General features: G+C 44.0%; 1 protein-coding gene across 4 annotated transcripts in view; it reads left to right on the top strand.

The window, feature by feature from the left end:
- The window catches only part of zfhx3b (zinc finger homeobox 3b), a 157,556-nt gene that overhangs the window by 81,392 nt on the left and 52,784 nt on the right, over nt 1–23,380 (top strand). For all 4 annotated transcript variants that reach the window (XM_053634742.1, XM_053634739.1, XM_053634740.1 and 1 more), the window contains one exon: nt 10,494–10,725. In XM_053634742.1, the coding sequence (XP_053490717.1) occupies nt 10,494–10,725 (232 nt within the window). The remainder of the gene's footprint in view (nt 1–10,493; nt 10,726–23,380) is intronic.

The raw sequence follows: 23,380 nt of genomic DNA, 5'->3' as shown, positions 1-23,380 counted from the left end.
GCAACTCTTTCAGGAATCTTTTTTCAGGAATTTCAGGATTTTTTTTTTTTTATATGCTTCCAGCATGCTATAAGCATGCAAATCCAAAAAGTCTTACACTTCAATACTATGCAGTATACCCACTACGTAGGGTGTAGCATTATTAATGTGTAAACACTACATAGTGCCTTATAAGCCTGAGAAACTAAAAAGAAGAACAACAACAAAACAAAAACAAAAAAAAAACCAGTTAAATGTTATGTTATTCTTCCTTCAAATACATACTCAGACGGTGAAATTTCCTTTCCTTTAGCATGATAGTGCTGGAAAGCAGACTGTGGCTGAGTATTCATACTGATGAAAGGTCTTAGGGTATGCCATGGACTCTTTCTTTCCATCAATGTTCCGTTCCGTTTGAATAAATTAATATCACACGCCGTCCTGTAAAAACCTGGCTTAATGCGATCTAATAAGCAGCATGCGTAATTTACATTAAAAGAGACATAAAGCTTGGCTGTTCAGGCCGATGTTGATGTACCCAGTATTAAATGTCCTCAAATGGGCCCCAGTATCACGACCTCCACACGATGACACGGCGACTAATGGTGTGAGCCGGTTATTTTAGGAAGCTCTTGTGCTCAGCTAGCAGAGTTCATTTTTTTTAAAGGGGCCTGGAAAGCTTTTTTTCCTTTTTTTTTTTTTTTGCACATGCCGTGACTAAAGTAATGGATCTGCCTCCAATTAGCCTGTACCGTGTTTGATTTTCGTGATGACGACCATATCTCAGCTGTAATTATGCCGCACTTGGAATGATGAGGGTTTAGGTTATTGATCCGCCATCGATCCCGCTGATCAATGAGCACTTTGTTTCTTTTTGTTATGGAACGCGACGTACTGTTGGGTTTTTTCTTTGTTTTTTTTTTTTACCGACTAATGAGCCGGCGTCGCCGAACGGCTCTATAAAGCGGCGTGTGTTTGTGGACTCTGAGCTGAGGGAGCGTGGAGCGCGATTAGGAGTCAGAGGGGTGAGCTTTGCCCAGAGAGATCCACTTTTCAACACAAATGCACAAGCTCCACTGGGCACAGGATACAGACCAGAGCTTGAAAAAATTTTTTTTTTTTTTTTTTTTTTAAATAACCCATTTCAAATTCAAGTCTTGCTGAAGGGCAAAACAGGCAAGCCTTCAGGGCAAGTTTTTTTTTTTTTTTTTTTTTTCTTCTGCTTTTGAATACAGAATCCACTCCTTCAAAAATATCAATCTTGGCCTCTCGTATTTTAGGCTAATTCTTCATTTCTACGAAATCTAAGAAACAAAACATGACGTGTATGCTTATTATCCAGTTATAGTTGCAATGTTGTGGAACATCCATGATACAACTCAGTTCCTGTTAACATCTCATTTGTAGTAGCTATAATCAGTCAATCTCTCAACGACCGCTCTGTTCACGTCACACAGAAATCGCAACGTGGAAAACGTGCGCTAACACGTGAGACTTCTTCCATAAATGTTAAATAAACACCTCCTAACAGAAACCTTCACCGTATCAACGATTACAAATGTTTTTGTGAATGAGCTGTTACTATAGCAGTGGTAATGTATTACAACGAGTGCATTAATATAATATAATATAATATAATATAATATAAACCTGCGATTTGAATTACAGTATGATTTGCTGTAATTAAGAGGTGTACTATTATAAAAAAAAAAAAAAAAACACCTGACCAATCAGTCAGAAGTTCAACAGTGCTGTGGTATAATCAGGGTGCTGATGCGTTTGTGTTCTGGCTCTATATAAGTGTCTTTGCTATCTTATTTTTAGAAGTAGAAACGGACTCGCTGTAATAAAAAAAAAAAACCACCCTGACATGTTTAACATGCGAACATGCAAATGCGCTCGTTTTATCCTGGCAGCATGTCCGCCCCCACCTCGCCGCCACCTCACTAATCTACATGTTAACAAGCGGTGCACTCCAGGACCCTGTTGCCCTTGTGTTGGCACAGCGAAACTAATAAAAAAAAAGGTGGGCCGGTTTAAGCCCAGCTTAAATATTTACGATGGCGCGGAATCGTGCTTCTGGTCTTTTCTCGTTATTAAGACAGGAGGAGAGGGGGGGGGGGGCCGGGCCTGGCAACTCGAAAGCTTCCTCATCAGATACATGACGCATTTCAATTTTAGTTCTGGCTTTGTGAATTTTATATAGAAAAGAAGAACAAGGAGGAACAGAATCCTCAGAACATCGCTAGATCACCCGCCTCATTGCCTAGCCTGAAGCAGCAACCAATTATGTGGTAATGAAATATTTACGCAGCCAAACAGGGGAACGCCAGAGGTGAAAGCTGGATAATACACACCCAACTTAGCCGATATTGAGAGGCCTCATCTTCCTTTTTTTTTTTTTAATGCGAGATCCTGACTGAGCATGAGGAGAGTGGTAACATCACAAGACACAGCCAAGTGTGGGGTCGTTTTTCCAGGCACTAACTCTTCACCGAGGATTTATCAGCCCTGATCCTTCTGCTTTGCTGACTCGGCGTGCAGGTTTGTGTCCTCCGGAGCAGATGTCATGTGTTTCGTCACAAAAGCAGCTCCCGTGAGGAGTGCAGCGAGAGAGTGGGATGTTTGTTGTCAGAGACTAATGACATTTTTGGTAATGTTCCCTTGCTGAATTTAATTTTCCCTGGCTGTATTAATCATCATCAAAGGGCAGTTTGTCTTGGCGCCCCCCCCCCCCCCACCCCTTCTCCCTGCTACCACACGATCTTCAGTCCCTCTCGTCCCCCTTTCCCTTTGGCATTCCCAACCCCCATTTGATCCCGCAATGCCAAGCTGCAGTTATCACACCGCCAAGTGATTTAACTCCGATTAATGCCTGAGAAAAATGAACCATCAACCTGTTGTACAAAATCGAGACGAGGGTACGTGTATGGGAATATTGGGCACGTTTCTCCTCGCTACCGTCTCGGAAAAACTCTCACACGCCCTGAGCGGGGCTTTTAAGACTCTTACGAGTCTTACCTCAAACCTCCATGAGAGTTTTAGTTCTTTCGCGATAAGCTGATTGTCACAGACATAACATAACTCGCTGTTTAATCAAAACCTCAGCTGACGTGACGAGTTCGCTATGTTCTCTTTAAAACCACCGAGACATCTGTCGGCAGCGGTGCTGCTCCTGCGATGGGACTGCTTCAGAAAGGCGTCTCCTTAATGCCCGACATTTACTCAGACAAATATAAAACGCTATTAAACACTCTGCGGGTATACAACCGACTCTCGATTGATCGTGTCTGTCTCCTGTCTGCTTGCCGTGAAGTGTACACTGCATTCCTTTGCTGCCCCGTTAATCACCCCCAGTGTCTCAAGCCGAAATGGAAGGGTTGCAGTCGGAGGCGAGTCGAGGGAGGAGAAGCGGAGGGGGAAGCAGGTCCTGAACTGCCCTCTTAAACTTCCAGATGGCACAGGACGGCTGCAGATGTCTGCGGACAGTTGGAACAGCTGCGTCTGCGGCGTCTGATGCCTCGGCACAGCTGTCGCCTCCTGCAGGCAGAGTTATTGAACTGCGGGGTTTCAGCGCCGCGGGGCTACATCCATAAAACCACCATGAGGCTAAGCTGTTAATTAGCTATGATTTGTTTTCTTTCCTCCTCGTTTCTACACTTGACATCATTTCCTGTCTGTTTTCAAAGTCACCCAGTGTAAGCAGAGGTCCTGCTCATTAAAGACGAGATGGCTGTGATTAGTGCCTCGCATTATGATTGTGTGCCCGTGCTTATTCAGATGCGCCTAACGAACGAGGGGTGAGGGTGGATTTACGGGGCACAGCGCTGTTAGCCCTCCAACCCCAGCCCCCTCCCCACCCCCCATAAATCCTCTCCATCGGATATGCGGATGCATCGATCAGCTGATCTAGAGTTATTGTTGGAGAGCGTGGAGGCATTATCGGAGGAAGGATTACCTGGCCCTTGTTTTGCCCTGGTGTATGTGAGAAGGTATTATTTAACTTCTTGTCACTATACCCCCTCCCCATCGCTGCAAAACCTGTTACTCAAGACACCCAGAGAAACGTACACAAACGAGCCCGTACATAATGAACACGGGCCAAATGACTGCTGGCATTGATTGCCTTCTCTCTGCAATTATGTTCCTATTGTTTACTTTCTAGCAGCCTATTTATTCCAAAGGAATTCAATAATTATTGTTTTATTTAGTGCTAAAGTGAGGTAGAGTGGTACAGGCTGCTAGAAGGGAGGATTACACACTGCCTTCACGGTCTCTCTAGATTTTTTTTCGTTTCCTTTCTCACCTCGTACGCGTGCAATTATGGATAGCCGTCTGTTCCCGCCCCGATCCGATGCTTTAATCTATGACAAAGAACTTCCAAGGAACCGGATCGCATAGACTTTTTCTTACTCACAGGCAAACAAGGCCTGCTGTGACCAGGGAGACACCGTTACTTGATGAGATCACGTGACGAGAAGTGCTTGAGCTCGGAGAATGGCCAGGGGAAATCGAGGGCTTACGGAAGGGAAGGGAGGTGGGGAAGCGGTAGGTATGTAGCTTGGGGGCGGGTACACGCCGTTCCCCCCAGCCACAGCACCACGACTGGGCATGTCGCTGCTCGCAGCGGCTAATTTGAACCAGCCGCAGCATTTGGCATCCAGCTCAAACTACTGTGGTCACGGCTTCTGCTCCTGCTGGAGAGGAAGAGTAACAAAGCAAAAAAAAAGAGAAGTTGGTGAACATTCACTCGCGGTCTCTCCCACTCGTACAGTATACGCACGTACGCTGAGATGTGACACTCCGTTCGAATTACTGCGTATTATTTGAATCTTTTTGTCTCATTAAAACTGATATTTCAACCATGGTCGTAACAAAAGGTCCTTTGCTCGACGTTATCCATCAAAATCAAAAGATGCCTCATCAGTGAGGATCTTTAAACACCATTACGGCGACAGGAACTGTGATATGACCGGATATATGGCCTTTGTGTGTACTAATTGTTAGCTGGTCGTTGGCTAATGGTTACGATTCATTGGTTTTGCTCCGGACTCTTTGATCATTCAGCCTAGCACCAGATAGATAAATATATGGGATAGAATGGGTTAGAATAGGACAGGACAGTGTGTGTGTGTGTGTGTGTGTGTGTGGGTGTGTGTTTGTGGAAAGTACCCGGCTTCACCACTTAGTGCAGAGAATCATTGAGCTAATTACAAAGCAATACACATCCCAGACACTCTCTGTCTCCAGCTCAGTGGGAATTGGGCAGCTCTGGGAGAAATTGATAGCTATTTAGCCACTTTGGCCACTAGATAGTCATCTGTTTTCATGCATTAATTTTATATTAACAGCACCGCCAGTGGAAATTGACGTAGGATCCGAAAGCACGCGCACGTACTGCGGCTGTTGTTCCCATCACACACGTCGCACGCGTTCGGTCAGTACCGCTCGCGTCGTGCTGGAGGGATTTCTTCAGCTGGACATTTCCGCAGTAAGTGCACCGTGCCTCCGCTCTGCGCTCGAAGCGCTCTCCAGAAGCCGAAGCATCGCTCGGTGTGAAAGGTGAAATTTTTTACAGCCCATTAAAGTGGATGCTAATGTAGATGGGTGCACAGCAGCAGGTAGGTGTGGAAACCGATACCTGCGGATAATGCACGTGGAGCCAGGGTTGAGTTGCAGTGAAGTGGATGAGGTGGCGCCCACGGTTTACCTACACGAACACGGGAGCCTGATTCATCCGCCGGTAGTGTGTGTGTGTGTCTCACATTTTGCTTTCTCTGTGTGTGCTTTGAAAGTGGAAGACTAGCCCGGGTAATAGGGAGGTGTAAAGCTTTGCACGGTTTCTTCTAGTGTGTTAGATTCAATTGTGGATGCATTTCCCACAGAATCGCTTGAATTTTTTATTTATTTATTTATTTATTTTTATTTTAAGCACTCAACAAACACTTTTGTAACACGAGTGCAATGTAAATACAGTAACTAGCACAAACAGCTAGCAGACGTTTGTCGGAAAGGGCCGTTGAGATGAAATAGTAACATGAAATGCCTTACAGTTTTAATAACTGATCCATCGGATAAAAAAAACACTTATCATTAGTAAATTAGCGTAAAGTAAGGATGTTTTTTTTTTTTTTTTTTAATGTATTTACTAAATGAAATAACTCTGAAGCATTGTGGGATACACCATGAAGACACATGAATTTTACCAGCGTCATTGGATGAAACGGTTCGTTTTTACCCTCAGACCTACAGTAAGAAAACAGCGAGACAGAGCTGTGTGCTGACGTTACTTGATAATAAGGAGCTCTTCCTTTTTTTTTTTTTTTTTTTTTTTTTTTACAGACCAAATAGTCCACAGTCCTGCCCTCTTGGTTTTTGTTGGTTCACAAGGTTAAAGTTCACATAGATAAAGCGAAGGGAAAGTAAGTGCTCCAAAAAGCAATGTTTTGCGTCCTTTCCCCTTCGGTGAATTGGCTTGGCTTTTTTCACTTTTGTGTCGGTTTTCAGTATCTCCTGTATCGCTATAGTTTTTTTTATTTTCTATTTTTAGGGCAGTGGTTGCTCAAAGCCTAATGCTCCAGGTTACTGATCAGATGGTCGGGGGTTCAAGCCCCGGTACCGGCAAACTATCATTTTTGGGCTCTTGAGTAAGGCCCTTAACCTTCTCTGCTCCAGGGGTGCTATGTCATGGCTGACCCTGCGCTTCCTAGCAAGCTAGGATATGCGAAGAAAATAATTTCACTGTGCTGTAACGTATATGTGACAGAGACGACTTCTTCGTGGAGTGAAAAATCATAAATCCCTCTGCATTTCCCCATAGCTTGAATTGTTCCCTTTCATGGCTGACATTAAGATCAAACTTGTTTAATGATGTTGGGATGAAGTGGAAGCTCGACTGACTCCATGGCTCCATAGGGGCCCAGGTATGGCTTCATGGCTGCTAAGGGGTCTTAATGGAGGGGAGGATCCTCAGCAGCACCCTGTTCACCACCACCTCCACCCCACGATCTCTGCTCTCCAAACATGACTTTTTCATTAAGTTGCTGAATTCCTGCGCTTCAGTTGGAGGTGATTTATCAGCGCCGAGTTTCATTTCAGGATCATAGGAAACAGACACACACACACACACACACACACACACGCTGAGACCATTTCTCTCATGCATTATTGTGTTTCACTTCCAGGTTAGGGATGTGTGGGTCTGTGTGTGTGTGTGTGTGTGTGTGTGTGTGTCAGTGTGTTTAGGGTAGGATGGAAGATTACAAGGAGATAACATCTCCAGAGGTCACTCATGTGGATAGCTTTAGATGAAATGCAGTGTGAAGTTCGTGGTTGTGTGTGTGTGTGTGTGTGTGTGTGTGTGTGTGTGTGTGTGTTGAAGGAAAGTAGAGAGCTCCTCACTCTAGGGATGTGTATAATGAGCACTATTAAGGCATCTGATGTCTTATGGGAACTCTATGGTGAATCTACCATAGTGATCTCTACGATCATGGAGGTAATGACGAGACATTTACTTCTTCTTCACGCTTCCCTGTCCACGTCAATCTCTTCATGCTCGTATCTAGTGAGTTCCTCGTGGCTCGAATGTCCTGAATTTGCTGCACATCAGAAACGGTTGGTGTTGGTAGTTCGGAGCAGGCAGGGGGCTGGGGATTGCTGTGATATATGGCTTGTTTCTGGGCCAGACCAGCTCAGGTTCACCCCCTTTATAAATCCTGCCCATTTGTGGGAGCTATAAAACCCGTAGCCTTTTCTTCAACACCCTCGAAGCCAGCTTTGAAGTTCGGTTTCAGTGTCATCTGTTTTGCTTTTTGGTTTGTTTGCGTTTATTCGTTCTTGCTTTGTGTGCGGGTGAGAATCGGTGACCCTCATTTATCAGTCTTATTAAGCTTATTAAAGTTGCGCGTAGACGTTTTTGTAGGCCAAGCCGAGCAAAAAATGTCCAGCAGATCCAGACGAGACGCTGCTCATTTTCCGCGTAAGCAAAGGCGCATGTTGATAAACGCGAGTCAGCAGTAAATCACAGCACAGCCGATTTGCATTTAGTGACGCCCACAAAACTCCATAAAAGGCGGTTATCACGAACGACGACGAAACGATGACAGAGCGTCTCGTGAGCGTGGTGTAACTCTATAGACACACGCTAACGGTTTGTCGTTTTACAGGGCGCCATTGCTTCTGTCCCGATAAAACGTCTTGCCTTATTCGCCTTATTTATTCATGGGTTTGTTTTGGATTGCTTTCTTTCAGCTCATTAATAAACATTTCCTTCGACAAGTCAGTTTCCTTTCGAGCCATTTGACGTGTGGATGGGTTTTTTTTTCCTTTTTCTAAAATAGTAAACGTTTTTTTTTTTTTATTTACGAATAAATTTGCTCCGACGATCGGACCGTTTTCAAGCCGTGCTCGGTAGGCATGATTAGAGAAAGACGAGAGATTCGAGTCAGAGGGAGGGGGAAAAAAAACAAAAAAAAAAACATCTAGTAGCACCTAGTCCATGACATCATTCTTCCACTTGAAACATGAAAGAAGGAGAGGAAGAAAGCGAGAGAGGAAGAGAGCACGTGATTGAGCGAGAGAGAGAGAGAGAGAGAGAGAGAGAGAGCAAAGCCTTTTACAATCACCTAATAACTCCATTACATGAAGCTGTGGGGCACACAGAAAAAAGCAAAAGCCCATTCCTGGAAGCTGTGGCCCTAATGTACAGCTTAGGTGTACAATTGAGACATACGATACCTGAGCCAATGGAATACAATTGCCCAGAAAAACCCTTATGGCAATATTAGGATATTACCAGAAAATTAAATATTACCACAGGATGAGTGAGCACATTTTAGGGAATATAATATTTTAATATATATATATATTTTTTTTCCTTTTGCTCTCTCTGCTGTCAACACCTCATGTGTCATTAATTGGGTTACAAAATCTAATGTTTCTTCTCTGGCATTTTGCTGGGGGGGGGGGGGGATGCATTCATTTCTACACTGCAGTGCGAGCTCAGCCTCATCTTAATGAATCAATTTGTTTTGCTCGACCTTTGTTAGGTTTGGGGGATTAACAGCTTGTCTTTTCCAAGAGAATAGCGCCAGAATTATATATATTTTTAAAAAAAAAAAAAGCTTGTGTTCACCTGCGTGGTGCGATTTGTGCTGCGTCAAACCAATCAAACAAATTTACATCTTCACATTTGCCTCATTTGGCAGCCGAGCGGTGCTGGGATTTGAACTCGCAACCCTTCAGATCAAATAAGCCAGCACTTCCCAAACCTTTGGTAAACAGATCCAGACAACGCAAGGCGGATCATTGATCCGGCTCTCGTTGCCTGTTTCTGTTTACCCAGGCTCGGAGAGACCCTCCGAATCCACCCCGCATTTTTTATTTTTTTTAAAAAAAAAGATGAAATGGAAAGCACGTTGCACGTAAGGAAAATTTATTTTTCATAATATTGCCGGCAGATCTCGATGAAACATTAATGACGGACAGCGAGAGATTTTTTTAAAAATTTTTTTTTATTTTCGAGTCGGGTATATTATTGGACTCGATTCCCCCAGCTGTGGAGAAATGTTGGGGTTTATTTAATTCATTTATTTTTGCTCATCATGTCTATGAACGTGAAATCTGGCTAGAGAGAAGACGACGACCGTGAAGATTAAGGCAAGAGGAAGGATTACGTGAGATTGACATTCGTTGTCGCCATAGAAACCCGTCGCTTTGGTGTTCGAAACGGCCCGTAGCGAGGGGTGTGTACGAAAAGGCGAGGCAGCTTTTCAGGCAACGTGCCGGGATGCTGATGACGAGGAGTAGGAGCAGGAGAGCCGTGATCAGACACGTGTAGTTGTAAAGCCATGTTATCTGCTCTCGGCCTTGTCTTATCGATTGAGGCTAGTGCGCTCGACGATCGGGTGTGGGAGCGGCAGCTGGAAGTGTTGTGTCACAGTAGGGTATGTGATGTGGTCAGGCTTGTTGTGGCTTTGTGGATTGTCGGTCATTTCTTATTCTCTCATACACACACACACACACACACACACACACACACACACACACATCCCCCTCCTCCTTTCCAACTATTTCCCCATCAAGGAATGTTCTAGATGCTTTTGGAGTGTGGTTTTGTATCTCTCTCTGTGTAAGCGGGATCAATATTTAGCATCCCATGCGTGAAACAGGCAGATGTTTGGAGGTTTCCTTCTCCTAAGTGAAGGAGATCAATGCTTACTTTTTTTTTCCTCGCAATGTCATCGCGCCAGTCCTCTAGGGGGGAAAAGCCTAATATGCGTCGCTCTATCGAATCCCCAGCGTATGACGACACAGACAGGGTGTCCCCGGCACTCTGGGTGTCTTATTAGTTCCCGAGTCCAGAGAACAGAGAAGACACTGCTGAAGGTTCTCATGTTAAACAGCGCGTTTGTCGATTCGTCATCGATTTGTTCGTCCCGAAGCGGAACGGGAGTGAAAGTGAGACCGCGGCACTAACGTCTTTGTTTCTCTCTCACTTTCATCTGTGTGCGCAGCACCTGCAGCAGCATGAGAGCGCGGTGGAGGGCGAGGCCTGCTACTACCACTGCGTCTTGTGTAACTACTCCACCAAGGCCAAGCTGAACCTCATCCAGCACGTCCGCTCCATGAAGCACCAGCGCAGCGAAAGCCTGCGTAAACTGCAGCGCCTGCAGAAAGGACTGCCGGAGGAGGAAGAGGACCTGAGCGCCATCTTCACCATCCGCAAGTGTCCGTCCGCCGATATCGGTAGGAGCATATAATGTTCACTTAGACACACATGCACATCTTCACCTCCAATTAATGGTAGGGCACGGGAATGAAGGAGAAATAGATATTTATTTATTTATTTATTTATTTATTTTTGTGGGGTATATGACAATACTTTCACACTTCACGTAAAATCTTATCATTTACGGCCTAATATTTGTTCCACGTATGAGCTCACAGAATCTACTCACAGGCACAGAAACACAACATGTGAGACTAGTAAGGGATTCGTTTTAGTACACAATCCGGAACGTAGAACTTTCAGGTCAGGACTGAAGAAACATCCTCATCCTGCGTCCAGCACATTCGCTCAACAGGTCACTTTAGCGCTGAAATTTTTCGGATTAGTCCCCGTCTCCCCCCCCCTCCTCATATTTAGCGCTTTTGGTCATCTGTTTTTCCACATCAAAGCGTCGAGAGAAAAAAGCCGAGCTCAAATCGTTGATCAGCTCCTGAGCTGCGAGTATCGAACATTTATCCGGCGATTACACATACACAAAGATGGCGTCCGCGGGGACAAAAAAAAACAAAAGACGGGGGTTAAAAGCGGGGGGTCCTTGCATTAGTCAGTGATTAATAAGACAGGGCTGCGGTCAATTAACACTCTGTCTCAGCACAGATTTGGTTTTCTAATCACTCTGACTCGAGCACCCTGACAAAGGGCCTCTATTGTGCTTTCCACCTCCCCTTTTTTTTCCTTTTGCCAGCCTGCATACAGACGCTTTCTGTGCTAAAGTAGAAAGAGAGAGAGAGAGAGAGAGAGAGAGAGAGAGAGAGTAAAAAGGGGTGGGGGGGTGTGTGTGGAGGGGGGTGGTTGGTTGGAAAGGGGCAAGTCGGCCTCTGAAGACGCTTTGTTCTGAGGAGGCAGGGATAATGAAGCCAGCGGCCGGGAAATTGCGCAAAAGGCAGTCACAGATCTGAGGCAAATCATTAGAGAACATATTTAGCCAAGCAATTAAGGACAATTAAGCTTTCTGCTCACTGCACTCCAAATATGTTAATGACTACAGTGCAGTGGACAAGTGAACATGCAAAGGCAAGAGGAAGGCCCACTTAGGTTAAAAGGATGGGGGGTTGGGGATTTAGTAAGTTTGGAGATTGGATATTTGGGGGGGGCGGGGGGGGGGGGGTTATGGTGGAGTTCACAAACAAGTCTGATTCAAACCCCACCACCCTCTCTCTCTCTCTCTCTCTCTCTCTCTCTCTCTCTTTTCTCCCTCACACGCTTTTTTGGTTGATTATTTATATATTTTCTTGGCTAACCTTTGATGTACATTAATGGATTCCCTTGTTTGTGAGGCTGGCTGGAGGTTAGGTAATGGCTCCTGCAGTGGGGTTTGTGTGGGCAGAGCTACACACACACACACACACACACACACACACACACACACACACACGCATGCAAATACACCAGTGCACACACATGCACAAATCGTCCATCTTTCCTCCATGTTGCACCAAACCTGTGCAATCCGGTCGGTATATGACCCACAGTGCAAACCTCACGTGTTTTTTTTCTTGTTGTTGTTGTTTTTTTTTTGTTTTGTTTTGTTTTTTTTGCCAGTTTTTGAAACTGAATACTTGTACACTTACATCATTTCATTTTGAAAGAACTTTCTTGTTTACTCCTTATAGTTTCACACTATACGCGAATCGAACGGGATCCTGCACGGCGTATTTATTTCGTTTTAAAACTAAACTGTGACCTGCTTTATTTCATCAGTCTGATTTGGACTTTTTAAATACTTGAGTACATTTAAAAAAAAAAAAAAAAAAAAAACGACAAACATTTTGAGAATTTTTGGCTTTTACGTGAGTACGATTCTGACGCGTTATCTATACTTTCACTTAAGTACACTTCCCACTCCTGTGTGACATAAAACATTAGCATAGAATAGTTCCAGTAATAACGTGATGAGCAGTGGGCATGTCGTTTAGAAATTGCCGCTTGTGCCGCTTAGCAATGAGCTTTTGATGTGTTTAATTACTACCCTTCTCTTTATCCTCTGGTATTATCAAATCTGAACCTTCTGTCAACTATACTGTAACGTAGGTAATTAAAACTTGTGTCTAGGCTTGTGTTCTGTCTGTGGGAGCTTCAGATGAAGGACAAGGTGAGTGCAAATCAACCAGGAAAAGCTCAAAGGGATGCTGTTGTTTCAGGCACACATGAAACAGAGAGAGAGAGAGAGAGAGAGAGAGAGAGAGAGTTGATACCTGCTAACTGACATCACAGTCATGGTGTGCAGCAGCCAGTCAGTGCTGCTTGGCCCTTCCAGAGGAACTGCTCTGTTAATAGCCTGTGACATGGTGTTTACCAAGTCTTGCCGGCTGCAGTGTGAACGCTGAAGGCCTGATTGATTGCTCTACAGATGCAGGATCGGGCTCTGGCTCCCACCGACTAGTCCAGCTCTCTTTCTCTTTCGCTAAGTGCCAGGAACAGCCTGGGTCCGTGCCCGTAGCTCCTCAGTACAGCCAGCCAGATCCCTTTAAAAAAGCATGGGGCAAATGTTTTGCTGCACTTGGCCTGGCTTTGAGCTTAGTTCTCCCCCCTTCCCAGACCTCTTATATATATTTTTAGAGGTCCGTTAAACGAAACGAAGTGTGTAATAAAGAATTCCTGCCTTCTTAGCTTGCCTTAGGACCCCCTGGTCCTCATTTTGAGACGTTTATTAAGTTATTTTGATGAACATTCATACCTAATGACTTGTTCCACCCTTCGTCCTTACCACCACCACCAACCCCACCACCCCACCCCCGCAACCATTCTCTCTTGGTGTAACATTTAATTTCCTCCCTGCTAGCTCTTCTGAGGCGCTGAACTCTTTCTTGTGGTAATGGGCCAGTCGCTAAAGTGGTGGAAGGTTTCCTGACTTGTTAAAACAAAGCTGGCCTTGGATTTCTGGGTCAACTAGGCAGGAACTCCCCTGGCTACTCCCCTGGCCGCCGCAGCTTAGTTGGCGTTAGCCGCTGCACCACTTCTCCTGGGTTCACCCCCGCCCCCCCCACTCCCCTTTACAAACCTGCATCAGAGCTTCAAATTACAACATAGCCGAGCTACGCAATCTCGGGACATGGCGTTGTCCCAGCAAAGAGGCGGGGAAGCATGTGCAGTGTCCTATCGTCGTTGTACGCCAATTTTGCCTTCGTCCATGTGTGTTTTAAATAGCCTCTGCACTCTCTCGAGTGTTTTTTTAAATTTTTTTTTATCAGACTCTATATGAACTCGAATGAGCTCTGCAAAGAGGTACAGTGGACTCAGGGTGAGCAGTGGCACCTCTCAACCCCCAGCATTCTTTACAAAACAATTAGTACAGAAGGAATCGAGAATCCCGGCAGCACACATTAATGCACATTAACCACCAGCTCCAGAGCTGTAAAAAGCCCTGCATTAAGGCTTGCCGGCCACCCATCGGGGAGGGCTAGCGTGGCTCTTCGTGAACCGCCTCTGCAACTGTCAGATCTCATTTTCTGGTCATTTGTTAGCACCACCAGTGAGGATCATTTAAAAAAAAAAAAAAGTAAATAAAGATCCATACCTCTAATTCAGAGAAAGTGTGTCATAGCAGACGCGCGCTGATGAAAACAATCGATTGTGGAAATATCGATTGCTTTGTTTTCAGTTTTGATCCATATTTTCTGCCTTGCTCTGCTTTTTTTGCTTTTTCTTTTTTTTTTTTCTCGGAATAATAACCAACTTCAGATCCTGCTCAGGATACACACAAACACACACACACACACACACACACACACACACCCACAGTATCAGTATGTGGATAATCTCAGGGTTAAGGTGCAGGTGTTTTGAGGGGAATTTGGGTGTCATGTCTTTGACCTCCTTTAGCACCCACAGAGCGTTGGAGGATCAGAGATGGATCTCCTCCTATTAGAGGCATTCGAGAATAAAAAGCAGCCATTGTTTTAATTCCTGCCTCTGCTCGGAATATGTGCCGCGTAAGCAAGATGACCTCCTGCTTAGCTCGTGTCTGTCTTCCTCAACCTCTTTCAGTGACTACTGAGACCAGAGGAGAGCAGTTTTCTTGTGTAGTCTAACACACCACGGGCCTTTTTCCACGGCACTCTGCCTTTTCTGTTCACCACCGCTCCAGTACCAAAAAGCTTCTTGTTGCGTTGTTTTCCTCAGGAATGGTGTGATACAGCATGCAACAACATTTGTTAATAATAACAACAACAACAACAATAATAATAATAATAACAATAATAATTATTATTATAATTATTATTGCTATTATTATTATTATTATTAGTAGTAGTAGTAGTATTGCTATTATTATTATTATTGTTATTATTATTATTATTATTAACATAATTATTGCTATTATTATTATTATTATTGGAGCATAAATCTTTTTATGCATGTGGTAGTTGAAAGTGCTATGCTATCAAGAAGTAAAAATTAAATGATTAAAAGTAATGTAATCTAAAATATATGGACGAGATATTAAAAAAAAGTACACAGATATGGAATAAAGTTAAACCTATAAAGAAAAATAATGAATTAATATAATAATAAATAAATAAATAAATAAATCTTTAACTATAAATGCTAAAATGGAGGGGGTACTTTAGATTAAATGCCAAATATCAAAAACATACGTTTTCACGTGCATTGTGCTGTTTTACTTCATTTCTCAAAAACCATACAACCTGCAATAGACTGGCATCCTATAAGTGGTGTATTCCCACCTCACACCGAGTGTTCCCAGGATATTCTGACCAAGATAAAGCACTTAAATGAACATGAATGAATGAATCATTTTTACAGCATGAACGCTTATTTTCTTGTCGCAAATTACCAATGAAAAATGCCCACTGATTAATGATGGTTACATTTTGTCAACAAGCCGATTTAACCGAAATGAGTCATGTCGACCTGGCGCTGGTGCAGTCTCTTTTACTGTCATCACTATGACTCTTCCAGTTTTCCCTCAATTTAGTGGTTTAGTCAGTTCCTGTTCGGGCATGTTCTTGTTTTCGAATGTGCGGTGGAAAATTCCCCATGTGCCGTATATTTACATAGTGTAACCCTTACAAATACGCTCATATTTGTGTGACTTGTGATTAGTGACACTTCAGCGGCAGATGATAGAAGTTCTCCTGTAAGTGTCGTTCGCCAGGGCCCGTCGTCATTTGACACATCGGGGTCTCTCGTATCACAGGAGTTAATGGATTCAGGTTATTTTCTTGAATGCTGTCGAACGAGCTCATACGAGAAAGTTGAAAAAAATAAATAAATAAGGATGTGTTAAGTGGGAATAAAAGGCGCTTAGGCAGTTAAGACGAGTGTGTATTTGTGGAGATGACTGTGCTGCTGGGCTCACACTCTGGATATGTGCATTTGCTGTTGATTTAAAGCTTTCTGAGTCACACATGGCAGGCTCTCGATCACTGAGTCAAGGAAATAGCTTTCTGAGGTAAAGGCCTGCTCTGCCCTCAGTGCCTCTTTCTCTGTATGTGGGCACTAGGGGTCTAACACAGTCTGTTTAGCGCTCCAAATATCTGTTTCCGTGTTAGGATTTAAATCAGAAGTGGCCTAAACTTTTGTTTGTATCTTCTCATGAATATAGTTGGGTTTTTTCCCCCAAAATATGAACAAACTAATTTGAAACCGCTATGATCCTTAATCTATGTGGTCGTTGTTTGTCCTGGAAGCTTTGTACTTGCTTGCTTCATGTTCATGCCCGCATCACACGAAAGTAAAAACCTCCCCCTTCATTATAAATCCTGGTCCAGTGGGGATCTAGTCTCAAATAGACGGCCCGGCAAGCGAATACTTTGCCTTCTATCCGTATCTGTATTTCAATTCCACTGGAAAGCGTTATGGGTTCAATCCGAATTATTTATTTCGTATCCGAATTATTTATTCGTATTACACCCCTAGCGTAAGACCACAAATGTGCAGACTGCAACTTTAAAACACTTCTGCAGTTTATGTGGTTGTGGGCGCCTTAGCAAGTTCCACCATAGTCCTTTAATTCAAGAGTTAAGGAACCGGCCAAATGATGCACTGGACACCTAAACTGAACCCGATCTAAATTTGTAGCACGGCACCTTTTCTAGTTTAAAAAAAAAAAAAAGGGCCGTATTTCCTGTGTCACTAACTTAATAACACGGTCAGTCTCTAAACACAGACAGACATCTTGCCCAACGAAGCATAAATACTGGAAACACCTTTTTTCTGTGGCAAATATTGAATGTGTGCTTGTTTCTGGAGCCTAACCAAGCCGTTGGACAGAAGACAGGATGTGTCAACACAGGGGAGAAAGGAGCTGTTTTAAACAGCGCTTATTCTTCTTTTTTTGGCCAGACTGGAACATGTCAACCCTCAGCAGGGAAGCAGCCAGTGTTCCGACTGTGTTAATGTGTGTTTGCAAAAGATGGAGGCCATATGTCTGTACGGAGCATATAACGCACATGTGTGGTAAATACCGGCGTGGCCTGTAGGAAGGCTGGGATGAGCTCCTCCGAGCTAGCGATCCCCTATCCTGGCCCCTGTCGGGACATAGACGGGACCTATGTCTGGAATGTCATCTTCTTACACACTTGTTAAAATGCAAGGTAAACCTTCCAAGAAACAGGATATTATAGCTGACCCCTCTGCTCTCCATGCCTGGAACGAGGAATGGCAAGAGCAGCCTCGGCAAGCACTTTTTTAATAAACTCTGGAATTGGCATGATGCAGGTAAAGATGGGGAGGACATTAGAGGCTGGAGATGGCCCTGGGGTCCAGGATGGCTTCTGTCCGCCAGCCTTTCCCTTAATCTTAGCTAAAGCGTGCCGCCGAGCAAAGGAAATTGTTTTGCAGTCCATGGAACGTGGCATGAATTTCATAAATACATTACCTTTCATTTTGAAGGATATTAAAAAGAATCTAGGCCTTTTATTAAAAAAAGCCAGAGCGACGGCTTTATAGAGTTTCCATTCGGCACATGTTAAGGCGGAGACACGCACAGCTGTTTCGTCCAGCCTCACACAAGGAAGTCTTTTCTTTGCCTCTCGGTTTATGGACGGCCGCTGTTTAAATTCCACTGCTGGCTCATCCTGCTGCTGCAAATTGAGCGAGAAGGCCGCTGCTATTCTGGGATTGTCTGTGAATCAGAGCGGTTTGTGTCTAGATTTCTTCAACCTCTTTTGAGTTACCAGACCTGCATGGCAGTGACCACCAGCTGCCCTGGCAGAAATTGAAGAAAGGTGAGGGTCATGTATGTGTTGATTGGGTCAATAGAAGTTCCCATGTGGAATCATTCAGATGGCAGCGTGTATTGTGTGTGTGTGTGTGTGTGTGTGTGTGTGTGTGTGCAAGGTATCCCCAGGTACACCACTTTACCTCAGGGATAATACGAAGGTGCAAATTGTACAGTATTTTATTGCCTACACACATACTAAACACGCCATGATTGCACACCCAGCATGTGGATGACATGTACAGGCCACCTCTCTCATCAAGCCCACTTCACTGCTCCTCCATTTTGAGACCCGGCGAGGTCCGCAAGCTTGCAGGAACGGACAGAAAAGCATTATAATATTAGTTTCCATCTTCCTTCCCCGGCCCTCTCCTTTCAGTCGTTTACAAGGCGCTCTCCTTGAAAGCCGATCCATAAGATAGACAGGCCAACAGAAGACGGTCGTCTCATTTGTACTTACCAAACGTGCTAATGAGTTCTATTCCGGGGTCCGGCAGGCTGAGGTGAGGAATTTCAGTCCACAAATGGGGCAACATGGTGTCAGGTGGCAGCCTGCAGCCTTACACTTACGCTCTCCAGTATGAGGTTTCGCAGCTACAGAGGACAGGAGCTGTCAGTCATGCTGCCAAACTTATAGCAGATCTCAAGTCATATAACAGGATACAGATGGGTGACAGATGAAAGGAAAAAAACCATGGCTCTGCTATGCTGTTTTTGCTGGCATGGTTTGGGTCCACTTAGAGCGAAGCATCACTGCGAATCAATACAAAGTTATTCTGACTAATCACGTGTCTGTCCTGATGGGTGTGGTCTCTTCTAGGGCGAGCTAATCCCGTCTACAGGGTACGAGGCCAGAAGCTATGGCCTTCACAATCATGAAATCGCAATCCCATAGGTTTAACACCTATGGGAGATTTTGGAGTGACGTGTTAGACATCAAATCTCCCGAAGTTCTAGAGCCAGAACAGACTGGTCACCAGTTGACCTTCTTCTCATGAACCTGAGAACAAAAGCATACATAAGCAAATAGTCAGGTTCTGCATTGCAGATTTCTTGGATCCGCCCCAGAACCCTCATTATGATCTAAACTTTTGATAGATTTGCCATTGATTGGGCGGTTTGTGGACGTCAGGTATTCTGGCAACAAGATCCAATAAATTCCTAAGCACTCTCAGATGAGTGTGATAGATGCTGTGTTGCCCCCAAAGGCAAGATGAGCCTCTTTCGCTTGCTGTATTTGGCAGTAGGCAAAAAAGATAGGGATAAAAAGGATGGATATTTTTTTTTAACCCTAGGCGTCAAACGGAAGCTTTTGATTTTGATTCATTTAAAAAAAAATAAAAACATAAGATGGGTTCCTTTCCCTGTAGAATGAACGTTAGGGCCATGATTTGTGCTTTGAGTCAGTCGACTAAGAGATGCTGTACATCTTAAATTTGAGTAAAGAACGTCTTCTCGTCTCTTGTCAGCTCCCAACACATGAAACAAACCCTTTTTGAAAGACGAGCCACACGTTTCATCATAGCCTGTGTGCTGATTCGACTGACTGGCGTTGAGTGCTGTCATTCTGCGGCTTTAATGTGGAAGATGAGCCTGGACACACATATATACGCAACGCGCTTCTCCACAAATACAGAAGAAACCCTGCCTGTCCTTCTGCTCCGTCAATTAGAGGCAGCCAGGCAGATGGCACTGATGAGGAGAGCAGGAATAATTCAATAGTCAACTCCGCTAACCTTTACCTGTAGACCTGCTCAGCAGCCATCGATTTGTCCAGCGTTTGGTTATTCATGTGTTGAACAGAGAAAATAGGAGAGGCGCAAAAAAGAGAGAGAGAATCACGAGTTCCTGATCAAGGTGACATTAGTGTCTTTTCTCAGGGGTCTCCAAAGAGCACTCGGATACCATTATTTTCTTTCAATAACATTAGGTTAGCTACAGAAGTTCTCTTACTGTAGCCTGGATGCACCACTGATTTACTCGTGTCCTCTCGGCTTATCAACGTTTGCAGGTTGGGTGATTCCTGATGAGTCTGAGATGCCTGCACTACACATCAGTAGCCAGCGGGGGCAGAGTAGTGCCAAGCAGAGCCTCTGTTTGTCCAGACTAAGCTTCCTGACGGAGGGAAAGCTCTGTTTAACCAGATGTGAGGATTCCTCTGCCCAGCGACATTCAGAGACAAGCTGCTGTTTGTTTTTGACAAACCGGGACATTCCTGCAGTTTGACCGGGCCAGATTTATGACATTCCTCTTGCTCGGGTGGACAACCCATACCCTCACACTGTCTCTTTTGTCTGTCTGGGCCCTGCCTCCTTTGTCATTGCTATTTTATTAAGCAGGCGCATTGTCCGTCCAGGCGCTTTCGATGCACTTCTGATTGACGTTCTTTAAAGTACCATTTTGCAAAGAAGTGACTGTCGCATGCGTATTTATCCAAAGGCAGGGCAGGAATATTAAACACCATCTCCGCTCATTATAGCTAAAGTGCTACATCAAAGGCTGCGCCTCTCAATCAGCTGGATTGGACCTGCTTTCACACACTCTGTATTGTGTGTCTTGGCGATTGCTCAGCGCGGTGTCTGTTTACGGTTCCGTCCGCTGGCAAACGGACTGCTCCGACAAAGAAACCATTCTGAGCGAGACTCCTCCAGAGGGAGAACGCTGTTCGACGCTGTTCTTGATTGCGTCAAACGTAGGTTTCTCACAAGCGCTTATTACCCACGAGAGAGAGAAAGAGCGGGAAAGAGAAGTCATATTTTAGCATGAGTTAACCAGAGATGGAGAGGAATTACAAAAGCACAAGCCAGGTCTGGTTTCTGAATTTGCTATTATCTTCGTTTCATACGTCGCCTATTAAACGCTTACTGCATAAGCAATCATTGCCTGTCAATTTCCAATCCCTGCTGCATTTTATGGGCCTTTTTTTTATTGTCTGGGGATATAATTTTTTTTTTTATTATTATAACATTTTTTTTTTTTTTTTTTTTTGCAGTTCTGGCTTGCCAAGTCCTTGCTGTTGCGTTAAAAATATATTTTTTAAAAGACACCGAGAGAGAGAGAAAGAGGTAGGAAGGCACGTTGGTGTATATATGACGGAAGGTTCTAGATAAACCTGCCCTCACCAGTTGAAAACATTGAAGATGAATAATCCACTGTTTAGAAAGCAAGCAAAGGTCGATTTTCACGCTAACCGCGCCGTACGAGGCAATGTGTATCCAGTCGATTCAGGCGTGTTGCACAGTCAAGAGGAAAGGACACGCGATTCTGGCCCCACTTTACCGCTGTGTACTGTTACATTACAGAAAGTACTACTATAAAAAGACCTGCTTTCTACTCTTGTTCTGACCAAGGGCTTTTCATGCTTGTTTTTTAAGTCCTATCGAGCTCTTCTCATTGCCGTACATGCCAAAGGACCATCAGACTAACTTTAAACAACAACAACAAAAAAAGCCTGGGCTCCCAAACAAACATTAGTTTTTAGCACTAGTTGTTAACAGTTTTATTATGCCCACATATATCTCATAATTCTTGTTCAAGTGGTCTCTTAATGCCAAATACACCATAAAAGATCTCTCTCTCTCTCTTGCACTCTCTCTCTCTCTCTCTCTCTCCTTCTTTCCTCCTTTCTCTCCACAAGTAATGGGCGCAGATGAAATTGTGACCTAAAGCATAATAATAAGGCACTTTTCTGAATTTCCCGAATACAAGCAGGCGCTAATACCATCACGGAAGAGGACAAATCGAGGAGGCAGGAATTAGCCTGAAGTTCCTGTGTCACTTTACAGCACGGCTTTAATGAGCCATCATCCGGGAGCTGCCACGGAGATGACAAGCCACCCGTGCTTTTTAATAGCACGTGCTGTACAGTAGAGCTGCTCTTTTATAACGTATACAGTATTAGTTAAATAGTTGAATAAATAGCAGTCAAGGTTTTTTATTTATTTATTATTCTTCTTGAATACGTCTTCTAACGCATTCTATATCCTCAACTCATTTCTGATGGACGCACGTCCATGTAGGTAATATCGTGGATACGTTACGGGATCGGTTTTCCGTAAGGAGACGATTTTATTTAACATTTATGGAAGGAGTCTCCGGTTTCAGTCACGGGAACGCCGATGTGACGAGCCGGCGAGCTGCTTGAACGTAAACGTACAGTAAAATGTACACATTACTGTCACTGATTCATCCAGACACAGCGTTCACATTAAAACAGCATAATGATTTCAGTTTAAAAGCACGAGTAACATAATAATAATAATAATAATAATAATAATAATAATAATAATAATACAATGAAGCATAGTTTTGTCACATTTTTTCACATATATATTATTAACACTTTTCATTTCACAAGAGCCGGCAAAAGGCGACGGGAAACAGACATGAGAATATATGTATATATATTTTTTTAAATTTATTCTTTCTCATGTATTTGTTGAATATGTCAGGCTCTTGTTAAAAAGAGTGGGGGTGAGGGGATGTCAGAGGTAGAATGGAGTTACAGCAGATGTGTCCAAACCATGCGTGCAGGTTGTTGTCAATCAGCGGTACCCCCTCCTCCTCCTTCGCTAATCTGCCACTCGTTTAGCTTCCGAGGCACCTGTGTCAAGGACGCATAATACGGCGGAGTGGAATTAGGCAAAACCGGCTCGCTCTTTTTGTCATGTAAAATGGTGCAAGAAAATCTAATTGGGCGGAGGAGAGGGAGAGAGTGATGTCTCCTTTGTTTAAGGGTCTTCCGCTGGACCCACAATAGCATTAATTTGTGCCCCCAGCCCGAGTTCTTTCCTTTCTTCAGCCTCTCGGTGCAGTCAGCTCCTGTCCGTTCCACTCTGTCTCCATGCTTCACCTCCACGCTCCAGCAGAGCCCGTGAGGAAAAGCGGGAAAGGAGCGAGGAGGGGGGCACCAAAATGGAAGCTCCTTTCTCCTATTACTTTATGCACCCCTGCCTATTTCTTATTCCACCCCATTAAAGAAGGAAGGGGAAAAAAAAAGGCAAATTCTTTAGCGCTTTTGTCTGCCGACCATTTCCCGCCTCCAGAAAAGTTTTTTTTTCTCTCTCTCTCCTGCTTTCTCTATTTCTTTCTTAAATATTTAAACGTACCAAAATCCATTTCTCTCTCTTTCTCTCTCTCTCTCACTCTCTGTAGCAAACGCTATCTGATTTTCGGATTGCGGTATTTTAATGGAAAATTATTTTATTGAGTCGGTTCAGAAAGTTCTAGGTTGATGTTTTAAGACGGGATGGAACTTGTAATAACTTGTAATGATTGAGCGATAAACGGGCAGCTGAATTTCAGGAGTTCTCCACGAGCACCACCGAGAAGAAGAGAACCATACTGTCTTGTTTAGTCCTAAGGGCTGTGCCCCTTCCGAAAAGAAAAAAAAAAAAAAAACAGGCCAGAGTGTATCACAGTAGTCGACC

Source organism: Ictalurus furcatus, chromosome 10, assembly GCF_023375685.1.
Source record: "Ictalurus furcatus strain D&B chromosome 10, Billie_1.0, whole genome shotgun sequence".
Lineage (NCBI taxonomy): Eukaryota > Metazoa > Chordata > Actinopteri > Siluriformes > Ictaluridae > Ictalurus > Ictalurus furcatus.
Note: the sequence above shows the minus strand (reverse complement) of the source record. Positions and strands in the feature narration are given on the sequence as shown.